This window comes from Nipponia nippon, unplaced genomic scaffold (genome assembly GCF_047370975.1).
Source record: "Nipponia nippon isolate SJK-2023a ecotype South Korea unplaced genomic scaffold, ASM4737097v1 scaffold_1, whole genome shotgun sequence".
In the NCBI taxonomy this organism is placed as follows: Eukaryota; Metazoa; Chordata; class Aves; order Pelecaniformes; family Threskiornithidae; genus Nipponia; species Nipponia nippon.
In genome coordinates, this window is record NW_028262290.1 from 46,372,051 (window position 1) to 46,385,052 (window position 13,002).

General features: G+C 37.3%; 1 protein-coding gene across 4 annotated transcripts in view; it reads left to right on the forward strand.

The window, feature by feature from the left end:
* The window catches only part of LOC104019770 (ethanolaminephosphotransferase 1), a 60,016-nt gene that overhangs the window by 15,969 nt on the left and 31,045 nt on the right, over positions 1 to 13,002 (forward strand). For 3 of the 4 annotated variants that reach the window (XM_087753793.1, XM_087753807.1, XM_087753798.1), the window contains exons 2-4: positions 395 to 463; positions 6,781 to 6,889; positions 8,986 to 9,060. In XM_087753793.1, coding sequence (XP_087609919.1) covers positions 395 to 463; positions 6,781 to 6,889; positions 8,986 to 9,060 — 253 coding nt within the window. The remainder of the gene's footprint in view (positions 1 to 394; positions 464 to 6,780; positions 6,890 to 8,985; positions 9,061 to 13,002) is intronic. The other variant, XM_087753818.1, reaches the window with a different exon arrangement.

Sequence of the window (13,002 nt, forward strand, 5' to 3'; positions counted from 1 at the left end):
TATCTGTTCTGCATACTACTGATGAACTGCTCAGACTATGCATTACTGGTAGTGCAAATAAAGGTATTAAATCCAAAATACAGTAGAAATGCAGAGTCTTTCAGGGTGACTTGTAAAATGAATAAGAATTTAAAAGTAAAATGTGACTACAGAACTGTTTGCCATTTCACCAGCCTAAACCTTTGTGTTAGTACATAGAGTTGCTAACAAGGTAATTGTAAACCAGGCCAGTGCTTTTGAATTAAAACAAAACTGTGCGAATGGTCATCAGAATAAAATAAATGACGCCAGTCACGCTCAGAGTGATTGTTCTTAGATGCTGAAAGATATACAGTGATGGAAAAATATGCATTGTTCAGTGCTTTGTTTAACATGTTTGCTTTTTTCCTCACAGTACAGTGCTGTGGATACAAATCCTTTATCTGTGTATATTATGCAGCCCATCTGGAACAAAATTATTAAGGTAAGAATTTTATTTAATAGAAATATCACATGATAATGTAAGAATTTGTTTTAAATACAGGATGTATTTTCATTTAAAAACACGTATTGATTAATAAAGATGTAATTAAGACATCTATATAAAAGAAAACAAATGTTACAGGATATATAGGTATATTTAAGATGCGTATGTTTGGATTTTGAGGTGTTTTTTCTTAGAAAAACAAGGTTTGTTTATTTTTTTCTGATGGCTTATACGAAAGGCATCCATTTCTTTTTTACATCTTTCATTATTACATCTTTCATTAAACAGCTTTGCAGACATTGAAAGGTTTACTTAGTACAAATTATTTTTGTGCAGCATATGCTGCCTAACAACAGCATGGCTTTCTCTCTGTGCTGTGCACATGATTTTATGCAAGTGCTGTCTCATTTTCTCCCAAGGGTACTTGCTCGAGGGAGCTAGGCGGTTCTCTACGAAGCTGAAAATGAGAGCGGTTACCATGATCACCATAATGATTGGAAGATGGCATCTCTTGAATGCATTATGATCTGCAGTTTTTAAAAATAAAACTGCTCACAATTAGTTTTGCTGTTGTTGGCAAAAAAAAGGCTGTATCTCAAATAAATATGAACTTTTATTGATCTCCAAGGAAGCAATGACTTCTGCATCTGCCTCTTTAGAGGAAATCTTTAGATTGGAGCAGACTTGAAAACAAACCTTTATACAAACAAAAAAGGATGTACGTGGTCAGAGTGCTGTTGGATCTGCCATCTTTGAGTTCTATAATTCAGGTATTGCTTATGCTTGATTATTGCTTAGCAGGAAAATCATAAGCTCTCGTTCATAACCTCAATGTAATTTCATGAAAGTGTTTATATGACCTAACTTAATAATTAAAAACCAACCCAAACCTGGTATGAGAGAAAAGCAATTCAAAGATGTGAGACTGGATTCAGTAATTCAGTTCAGAGACTCTGTTTTCATTCCCATCATAATATTGAGGAAAACAATGAGGCAGAAAAGCCCCCCGCCAGCACTCTAGAGTCCAGCAAGGGAGGTGACCAGAGGCTTTACTGTGCACTTGCACTTTGGTTTAGGAGATCCTGGGTATTCATCTGCTACCAAATCGAAGTGAAAGTATTATCAGCAAAAAACTTCCTTTAGGGATACGTTCTTCTAATGGTTGCAGGGTTTACCCAGAAGAAAAGCAACATTCTTGACTGTCCCCATGTAGCATAGGGTGATAGATCCTATTAAAAATGTGACATCTTAAGATTTTTTTAAACCTCCTTAAATTTAGGTGAGCATGATTTTGTTCCCTTCTTGCTGGAGGAGAACCCAAACCAGAGCACAGGACTGAAAACCTATTTCAAAAGCTGGGAGATCTGAGTACAGAACCAAAGACTGGAGTGGGTGCTGTCTGTACTTCAGCATTTGGTTTGGTTTGAACCCTGAAGATACAGCAATGAGCGTTCTGCTTTGCCTTCTGGTGCAAGAGCATTACAGGATAATTCTCAGTGATGTATCACAAGGATTTAAAGGGAAATGATATTGCTCTCAGCTTTTGTAGAAGTAGTCATTCTAATGTTAAAAGATACTGCCACGTAAAATCAGAGTCCTGCAGAGGAGCTAGGAATGCACAGCTGCAGAGGGGAAAGCAGTATGTGATGGAGATTGCACTAGAGTCTTCTTGGTTGCTGCTAGAGATAAAAATGAGAACTGGGGGAGTACTAAACTTATTGGGCAAAATTTAACTGTTTGTAAAATATTAGTAGGAACAGAAGTTGCTAGAATGGTTTTGTTCCTGGCTAGATACTGAAACCAGGTATGGCAGTAACTGTTGTCCCAAACTCAGTCCGAGAAAATTCTGCTCATCTGTTCACCAAGAAATACTTTTTTTCTCTTGAAGTGTAAGTAAACAGTGGTATCGTAATAAATGTGATCAAATCTTATTGTTAGAAGGAGAAGCTTTGAATGCATTTACTGATAACTGATTTTTTTGTAGCTTGTACCTGTTGTAAACATTATAACTGGGCTATGAGCGTGCTCTAGAGTATAATATTCTGTGATCTAGAATATAATATTGAATTTACATTTTACAATATATCATCTTATTTCTATTTAAATAGAACAGTTCATTGCAATAGGGAGATATAGTAAAGCTGGGATAATTTTTTAAGAAGAAACGTTGCATGTAATATGTTCATTCAAAATTGGGCAGTACAAGCGTGCTTCTTGATGACAGAGAGAAGTAATTTCTTTCAGTTCAGACATCCTAGTACATCCATTTGCAGATATGAATCGACTATCTTTGAGTTTCTAATCTGGTGAAAATAAGGATTCCACAGGGACTATTTTACCAGATTCTAGAGGAGTTAAAAAAACAACCTAAAATTCACAGAGCCAAAAAAAAAAATCTATGAGGAGAGAGGCTTGAGATTTCCTAATTGCAACACAAGTTTCTCTGTATTCCGTAACACAGAATTCATTGTAAGATGTGTTTCCTATGTTAGGAGAAATTAAGAAGAGCCTGACATTAAAGAAGATGTGGGAGTTTTTGAGTTGGGATGCTGACATATGTAAGGACTGAAAACATGTTGTCATAACCCAGCTCATTTACCTGTGGTGGGGATGGTAGGAAAGCAGAGAATTTGTGCATTTAAGTTAGAAATCCACCAGGAAATCATAGAATCATAGAATCGTTAAGGTTGGAAAAGACCCTTAAGATCATCGAGTCCAACCATTAACCTATGACTACCAAGTCCACCACTAAACCATGTCCCTAAGCACCACATCTACCAGTCTTTTAAATACCTCCAGGGATGGAGACTCAACCACCTCCCTGGGCAGCCTGTTCCAGTGCTTGACTGCCCTTTTGGTGAAGAAGTTTTTCCTAATATCCAACCTAAAATTCCCTTGGCGCAGCTTGAGGCCGTTTCCTCTCGTCCTATCCTAAGCATTACCTGCCTCTCTTTCTTTTCCCAGGGACATCTTTCTTACATACTGTATCATGTGCCCGTGTCAGTTTGAGTGCGATTTTTAGATATACGTGCTTCAGAAACGTGTTGAATCTGGTGCTAAAAAAGAAAGTGAAGGGTAACGTTTCATGCCTGGATTCTATAATGGGCTTGAAGTACTCTGAGATACTCCTGCCCGTGGCAGCTTTTCCATGTTGTATGAAACTATAGTAACACTTACGTGTAACTACAGAGTTAAATTAACTTTCTCTACACGTTATTTAAAACTATTCTAGTTATACAGCTATAGGTATTTCGTCTTTAAGTAATTCAATGCTCCGTCCTTTTGCCTTTAATTAAAATTTGTATTTTATAGTAAAGCACAATTGTGCTCTCTGGCAGATAATGGAGTGTATTACTTAGCTACTACACAAACTGAATATTTCTCCTCTATTTGTATTCATGAGAAATTGTATTTGTTCAGGACAATGAGAGGAAAAGGAGGAAATCCCACTGGGATACACAGGTGTATGCCAGCTTCACTGAAGTCAATTAACCCCCCCTCTGTTGCCTTTATGAACTTTGATTTTATCACTAGAATTGGGCATGAGTAGAATATTAGCGGTCTCAAGTGACTTAGTTAAGGAATATTTCAAGTTTGAACAGAGCTTTATATAAATATGTGTACTTTAACGTTTATTATCCAAATAGACAGTTGATATATTAAAACATTTGCTGTTTGTATTAAGGCTTTTAGCGTGAATGGCTGTAGACCTGTTAAAACAGAAATCAGTTAGTATTTTGTGGAACTAGAAGTTTTTTAAAAGGTTCAAGCATAAAATGGTTTTGCCAGAGAGCAAACATGATTCTCCCCAGTCACACCTCCAGTTGTATTAATCATGTAGGGCATTGATGTATTAGACTTCTACTGTCTGTTAATTAGATAATAAAGATTGCAACGTATCCTTCTATAGGATACTGGTAAATTCAGGCTGTATTTTTCCAACACGTGTAAGAAGTTAATCTTTAACACCCTTTCATTTTCAAATTGTGAAATAGGGTGAGCGTAGCGTAATGCCAACCAAGAGAATAAGGGGCATTAAATATAACAAAAGGGATTTTGCAACTGGAATATTTTCCAAATACCTAGACAGATTATGTTTGGTAAGGATCAAAAGAGTGTCCTTAGGGGTTTAACTGCAGGAGAGGCTGTTTTCCTGAGGATGGATATCCTGTAACTGTTTTTCATGCTGTGTCTACCAGCCAAAGGGATTGCAAGGATAGCAACATGCTTTGATGGTTTCCTTCTTAAAATACATGATGTTAGCAAGAAAGTGGGTTAAAATAACATCTTCGTGTTTGCACAGTGTAAGCATAAATTATTTCCTGTAATAATAATGACATTGTGACTATTTAGAATGATGAACCTAATTAGAAAGCAGACATTTATGGTGCCCCACTTTATTTAATAGTCAACAATTATTATGGTTCATGCAGGAGAAATCAGTCATTTTAAAACAATACCTTGTATGGCACCTGTATATCCGTGTAAACAGTTCATCCACAGGTTGTCTTAACACGCTATTTTGATCTATGTTCTAGATTAAAAGAGACCAATCTAGATTTTCTTCAGCATCTGTCCTTCTTATTTCACATAAGGTCATAGACATCAGACAAATTCCACAGCAGACGACTCATATCAAGCCTCCATCTTACCAAGTTTCTGCATCCCCAGGTAGCAAAACTGGGAGCTGTGCTGCTGTCGCTGCATGCTGAGCATGCAGTCAATGTAAGGAGAGGGGACCGGACAGTGAAGGGTTCCTCCTCAGGTGTTCTCCTAAAGGAGCTTCAGGAACACTTGCTGTTACTTCTTCTTAGGGATTTAGAATTGCGCTTTTGAAGATTCAGAATGATAGATATGTTAAAATTTTTTATTGTAGCTGTATGTATTTTAAATACTCTAAGAGCTGACATACAGTATTTTAAACTTAGTGATAAAATCCTGGTCATAAGGAAAGCAACTATCAGATTTAATATTTTTCTCAATGTTATTAAAGAAAACATCTAAGCAATATAAGTGAAAAATATTCAGGAATTTTCATCTGATTTTTTAAAGTTTACACTGTACATGATCAGTTGCACAATTTCTCCTGAATATTATTAATTGTTCTATAGTAGAAAAAGAGGATCTAATCAGGATAATTAATCAGTCCAAGCATTCAAATTCTATATGTGAATTTTTCATGTAGTAGTAGGATAGAGGAAATGTAAAGATGTATAAATAAGTATGTATTCATCTGTCTGTCCATCTAGCTACTCCAAAGAAATTAACAAAGCATTTGATTTAAAAACTATTATTAGTATCTGAAATTATTTAACTTATTTTTCTTTAATATTGTTTTGTAATATCTTAAAATGTTGGAGTACTTAACAAACATTTTTCAGTCCTTAGGCACTCCAAAGAATTTGATTATAAGCCTCCAATATTTTTATATTTTGAATACATTGATACTGTGTTTGAGTGACGGTAGCAGTTGATACTTAGTATTTCTGCAAAATATATTCTGTCTAAAAAACACGTAGAAAGCTGTGTATGCTATTTCAGAAAATATTTTTGAGAAACTGTTACTTGGGAAGAGTGTTACCAGAAAGGATCCCTGTTGCAGTGTAAGGAATACCTTAAAGCCACAGGGGATGAATAGCTGAGAATGGTTAATGGGACAAAGAATTAGAGGCTCAAGTGAAGACAGAGAGTTCTTTTCAGCACTCTACAAAGTCAAATGAATTAAGGGAGTGTTTATAATTTATGGCTAAAGAGGGAGACCCTGCAGAAAGTTACTGTCCGGAGAAGTAGGGAGCTGCTTGTAACAGGGAGTTCTTGTGGATCTAAAAGGGTAATGCATTCAGTGTCTGATTTTGTTGTTGTTTTGAGTTGGAAATTCTTAACATATTTTCGAAGACGAAATTTCCTTGTTATAGTGTGGGAATAGGACGCTTAAAAAAACCCGCCCCGTGGATGCTGAATTACCACACTGGGGTGCTGCAGTCTTCTTTCCGTTGTGATACACACAGTCGGGAGAAGCTTTCCTTGGTGGCTGGGAAAATAAGGGTAGTGTATAACATAAGAAATACGACATTTTTGAATGACATTTTTACTGCAGTCACAAAGATCAGGCAAAAGGATTACATTTGCAAATAAATTTCAAAAATGAAAACTGTGTTTTAATTTGAAAATGGGAAAATACCTACAAATCTGAACATTGGTGATGTCACATGCAGGCTTCTTCTTTCCTAATAAAAAATAAAAAATATTTAATTAAAATAGAACTTACAATTTGAAATATGATTTTTCTTAGATTTCTTTTCTTTTTTTGACAGATAGTGCCTTTGTGGATTGCTCCCAACCTGTTAACATTCTCTGGATTTGTCATGATTTTAGTTAATTATTTTCTAATATCTTTTTATGACTGGGACTACACTGCCTCAGGTAAATATCCTCATGTTGTAATTTTTCAGAATTAATGAGCTGCTTATGTCATACTTCTCAATGATGCAGGGAGGTATCAGACACTTCCGTTGTCCACTCATTCCCTTAATGAGGCTCCATGTGCCTATAGGAGGATCTGACCTCACACATGGCATTATAAATTTAGATAATTTTATTGAAAAACCTTACTTAATTTCATCCCTAAATATGGGTTTCAGCATGTGCTGCTTAAAGTCTATGATAGTATCCCATTTTATTTAAAGTGCATGCCAGGATTTAAATACACAGCCAAAAACCTCCTTAATGTTCTTCATAAAATTTTCATTGATTTCACATTTCCTAATACCTAAATCCATGCCTGAATGAATTAATTTCCCTTTCATTACTCCACCCCCCCATTGAAGACTGCTTCTAGACAAAGAAGAAATAGTTTATAAACAAATGTCTCTTGAAATTAGGACTTTCAAAGTCCAAGTCCATATTTGCTCCTCATGGCAGACCAAGTCAAAATCTTTTTGGAGCTCGTTGCTCCTGAGCATAGGGCACGTTCAGTTCTGGGCTTCTCAGACCAGCTGTTGGAGCCTACCGAAAGTAGTAAGCATCTCCCTGGTGATTAATGTATAAAAATCTTTGCTTTTCTTTAAACCAGACAATTTGGTGAATGCTTTTATTTCCTGAAACAATTACGTTTGGGGTTTTTTAGCTGCCTTTAAGTTCTTACGCCTGTCGTTAGGTTCAGGAGGTATCCTTTGGCGTGAGCTGTTTGTACATTTATCGCAACAATTCTAGAGGCAGGGATACTTGTTAGCAGTTTTGGTTCAAAAATAATCCTGTATGAGCATTAAGTTTTCAGGACCAGCATGTTATGTAGTTATCTGGCCTCATCCTTAAACACTTGTTTTTTTATCAATGCAGCTGATATTTACTAAGTTCTGTAATCAAAGAGCATCCAGCACACATCCGTTAATGGGATAATTTTATCTTGGCACGTTCCCAGTAGATACGCGTTAAACTTGAAGACATTTGAAATGGTGGTTAAGTCTGTTAGAGTCGAGATTTCTAAGTGCAAGCCTATATTTGATTTCACACGAGAATAGTGCCCATCATTTCTCAACTGATTGAAAACGTTCATGCAACCTAATGAGCCTTTTGAGTATCATATATCAATCCCATACCTAGGATCAGAAATACAAGACTTAATTTCCTGGACAGCTGGTTTTCATTCTACAGTTTGAAAATTTGCAGGTAGGAGGCAGGAATTGTCATCTTTTCTTTCAGAGTGGCAAGATGAGGCATTGAGAGAAAGGTGGTCAGGGCAGTGCTTTAGGTAGTGGCATCTCCCCGTTCAGCAAGGACACCCTTCTGTGTGCAGGTATTCCCTGTGTTCGGTGCCGAATGCCAGTAACCTGAGAGGGCTTTGCATATACAGTGGTTCCTAGTGCTGGTAGAGTCCTTATTGGATTATGTTTAAGTTAAACAGAACGCTCTTTGGAAAAAGGATTGATTTCTTTAAAAGAGCAACAATAACCTTGGGTTATTGCGATCAGCAGAGCAATAACAGAACCCTGGGTTCTGCCCAATTCAACTTTCTTTTCCAGATTAATTTCCTTTTTACAATGAAAAAAAGGGTGCTAATATCTGTCCTAGCCTAAGGACAAAAATTTCCTGTTCAGATAATAAAAGTGGTATACAAAACCCATGGTGGTGCTAATAAGAATGATCACACTTGAAAACTATTTTTTTTTTATATTTAAATATTACATAAACATTAACTAATTTGCTGATGGGTAGTCTTCCCATGACCTGTGAAAATTTTTGCCTAGTTACTATCATTATTTTGTGCAACACTAGAGTCATTTCAGGACCAAAAAGCCTCTCCCTTACCTTTTCTCGTTTACGGTATAAACACATTCAAGCCTGCTCGTTGCTTCTTTGATAGAGCTCACTGGTGACTTAAGGTCAAAACCAAATATTTCAATCATCTGTTTGACATAGTGGCTAATCAGTGGCAGCTTGCTTATATGTATATGCCTATCTCGGTGGACTTCTTTGATGTTAACCACTGTTACACTGACTCACTACCCGATTTATTTCAGGTACCAGTCCTGGACTTGTTCCCACCTGGGTGTGGCTGTTCAGTGCTTTTACCACCTTTTGTGCTTACGCTTTAGGTAAAGTACAGTGAAATAATTGACACGTCTGACATCTTCATAGTTTTATCTACTAGTTCATTAGTGCTCAGCACTATGAAAATTAAGAGGATCATGGATAAATTATTGATCTCTCTTCAAAACAGTTCTCTGAGATGGAAAAAACAAACCAAACCAACAACAAAAAACAGCCATAAGGCTTAAAAAAAAAAAGACAATTTTAAATGATATATTAGAGGTTCTATGACTGTTGCGCGTATCTCTTGAGAGTTCAAATTGTTTTAGAGAAACAATGGAAATCATTACCCAGCAGTAGTCATTGCTGTTAGATTTCATAAAAATCTTTGTCCCTCAATGATGATGTTCTGAGAAGCACCCTGACTCTTGCATTAGCAGAGGGTGCTTTCAAGGATGGGGAAAATAAAGGGCAAAGCAGAGAAAAAGGAAAATGAATGTAGCATTGTGTTTTAACCTGTTAGGCACTTCAGTGCCTATGGCGTGTGTCAGGAGAGATGGTATGAATGTGGCAACAGGCCTGAGCTTCCTATGGAGATGAAGTATCATTTTTTTTCTTTCCTGTTGCTGTTTTTCTCCCATAACACCTATACCTCATTTTCAGTTTCATATTTCATTTTTACTTTTTATATCATATCATGACTGTATTTTTAGGTACATGGCATCTTGCTGTGCAGTGGTGTGAAGACATAGACCTGAACTGATGCAGATCTGGGAGTGAGATCCACATTAGCATGGCTTTCTTGCTTTGTCTTCCAAAGCTAACTCATTCCAAACGAGTCTCTCCACAACGTGATGCAACAGAGCTAATTTTTTGGAGGGACTCAAGGTGGCGTATTTATGTGGACTGCACTGTGCTGTGTAAACGCACCCTCTCTTTTGGAGCTGGTTCTTATAAGGCCCTGCATTGCCGAATATAGCCATACATTTGTATGCCAGGCTAGATATAAATGTGTTCTAGATGTACACTGCAGTGTTGTGCAAAGATGCTGGCCTCTTTTGGTATCAGACCCACGCATGTAGAGCCATCTTGATTAACCTGGGTGTATCCACTTGTGCAGACATCTCCTGCTGCATTATGAATGCCTTGCCATTTCTATTCAAGTGGCAAGTTTGTGCCAAAATTATTTTGTCCAGAATTTCTTTGTATTTTTACCATAAAAGTCATTGGGACAGCCATCCCTTGAAGCTGACTGCCAGTCAGATTTCCCTAACAGCTCTCTATAATTATTAGCAGAAGCAGCAGTTTCTTTTTTGAAAACCATTCTTTATGTAATTGTAGGAAATTTAATGAAGTGGCTATTGTTTCATAAATAGGAATTACTTATCGGAGCTGTTAGTGTATGATACCCCAGAAAGCTCATTGGAAATTCAGCCTCTGAGGTTCTTAATGTAGATGTTATTTGCCAGTGAGGCCTATAGTTCCTACTACTTGGAAGACAAGGAATATGATGTTGACAGTCAAAGCTATAATGAACTGATGTATATGTAGATTTTTGTGTCTGCTGTCCAAGCCACTTCATGAAATATTTAGTCTCAGATTTAATTCTGCATGGCCAAAGTTTTCCCTTTGGAAGACTGCAGAGAGCCATAATAACTAACCAAATATGCAGCTTTAATCTCTCTCAGCTTCTTTTTAATGACACAGTTACTCTCTCCAAATTCCCTAGCATGCTGCTCTTTTCCCCCCCTCTTTAAGGTGGTTTGGTATCTTTTCCCTTTCCATAAAATGGAATGTTCTTTGCTGTTATTGTGAATTCCACTATTTAAAAGTTATATAAACTTTAATAAAACTGAAGGTTTATGAATGTTCATGAGACAAAATCGTAATATAATAATTCTAAAGCACTGGAAGTGTGGGACAGCATATGTCCGCTATTGAACATACACCATTGTTGGCATGAATGATTTCAAACTGAAACCTAAAACAAAATATTTTCAGTCTCTTAAAAAGCTAGTGAAACCACATGGAAAATGTGGGTAAAGATTTGTGAAAATCCAATTTTGCATATGTGTTATACAGTTCCTGTATTTTTCCCCGTGTCCATTATAATTAGAAGCACTGTATTTCATGACACCATTATAAGCCTATAAGCATAGTAAAACGTTCCTATAAAATGAAACCCACTCACTCTTGTACATATTTTAGTATCTAATGTGAATACTATTTTGTGATAATGTAAAATAATTTATGAACAGACCAGTCTTCTATCATTCTCATTAAAAAAGTATTACCCCTATAACTGAATTCTCTCTGATTTGGGATAGTTGTTCTTGAAATATGAAAGACCATATACTGTTTAGGAACGTTTACATACCTATTTGCTAGTTAAGTTTCAGAAGCATCCTAAAATAGACTAAAGAATTTCTACATTTGTAACAACACTATTCAAGTAACTTCAAGCTTATACACATTTTTCTTTCTGCACTTTTCAGTAAGATGCTGACAATTCAATGGCAATGTTGATGGAGAGAGAATGCGGCCCTAGAAGGGGGCAGGCCATATTTGAAATCGTCTATGAGATCTTTAATTTTTAGAGTTGTGAGAACTGTCTCAAGAGATTTGTATTTGAATGGAGGATATCTCACAGATGTTTAGGTATTACAACAGGGAGATAGTCTAAAATCTGTACAAAATGAAATCCCATGTTTTCCTGGTTTAGATCCCTGAAGTATATTTACGTTAAACAAAACTCAGAGTACTGCCAAATAATCTGGAGAAGTAAGTAGCATATGATCTATAGCAGCTGTGGAGTCTTTGGTCTCACTCTGCTGAGTTGTATCTCTAGTCAGTTTTGGGTTACTGATGCTATCAATACCTAATAATTGTTAGCTATAGTACCTTCCAAGTAACATTAAAAAGAAAAAAATTCTCCATGCTATTTTGAGATTCAGGAAAACAATAAGTAATCTGTAAAGTTTGTTCTGTGTACTTTTTCCTAAGAGGCTCATCCTGCGTATTTACAATTAACTAAGAAGAAAACGTTTCTATTTCTCACCAACACAGTCGCAGAGAAGAGACTAAAGCTATGGTTGGACAGTACAACTAAGGAGGGTTACAGCTGCTAGACCCCCTGCCTCCTCCCTGCATTTACCACCCCTCCCTTATGCCATCTCCCTTGCTTTTTGTACCATTCACAGGATCAGTTCTGTTCAGTGACCCAGAAGAAAACGTAGTGTTTGCTGTCTTTCCACCAGCTGAGCAGGCTGCAGGTCCTCCCCTGTTCAACAGCAGTGAACTCTCAGATGGACTCAAACCATATTGTCCAACTGCATCCTCAGTGAGGTCCAGTACAGTGTTTGGGCATCTTTCTAGCACTTAAGTATTAAAAGTGATCAACACATAACTCACCTTAACAGTAAGGTATTCTCAGAATCATAGAATCATTTAGGTTGGAAAAGACCTTTAAGGTCATCAAGTCCAACTGTTAACCTAATACTGCCAAATCCACTACTAAGCCATGTCCCTGAGCGCCACGTCTACACGTCTTTTAAATACCTCCAGGGATGGGGACTCAACCAGCTCCCTGGGCAGCCTGGTCCAACGCTTGACAACCATTTTGGTGAAGAAACTTTTCCTAATATCCAATCTAAACCTCCCCTGGTGCTGCTTGAGGCCGTTTCCTCTCGTCCTATCACTCGTTACTAGGGAGAAGAGACCAACCCCTACCTCGCTACAACCTCCTTTCAGGTAGTTGCAGAGAGCGATAAGGTCTCCCCTCAGCCTCCTCTTCTCCAGACTAAACAACCCCAGCTCCCTCAGCCGCTCCTCATAAGACTTGTGCTCTAGACCCTTCACCAACTTCGTTGCCCTTCTTTGGACACGCTCCAGCACCTCGATGTCCTTCTTCTTGTGAGGGGCCCAAAACTGAACACAGTAGTCGAGGTGCTGAGTACAGGGGGCAATCACTTCCCTAGCCCTGCTGGCCACACTGTTTCTGATACAAG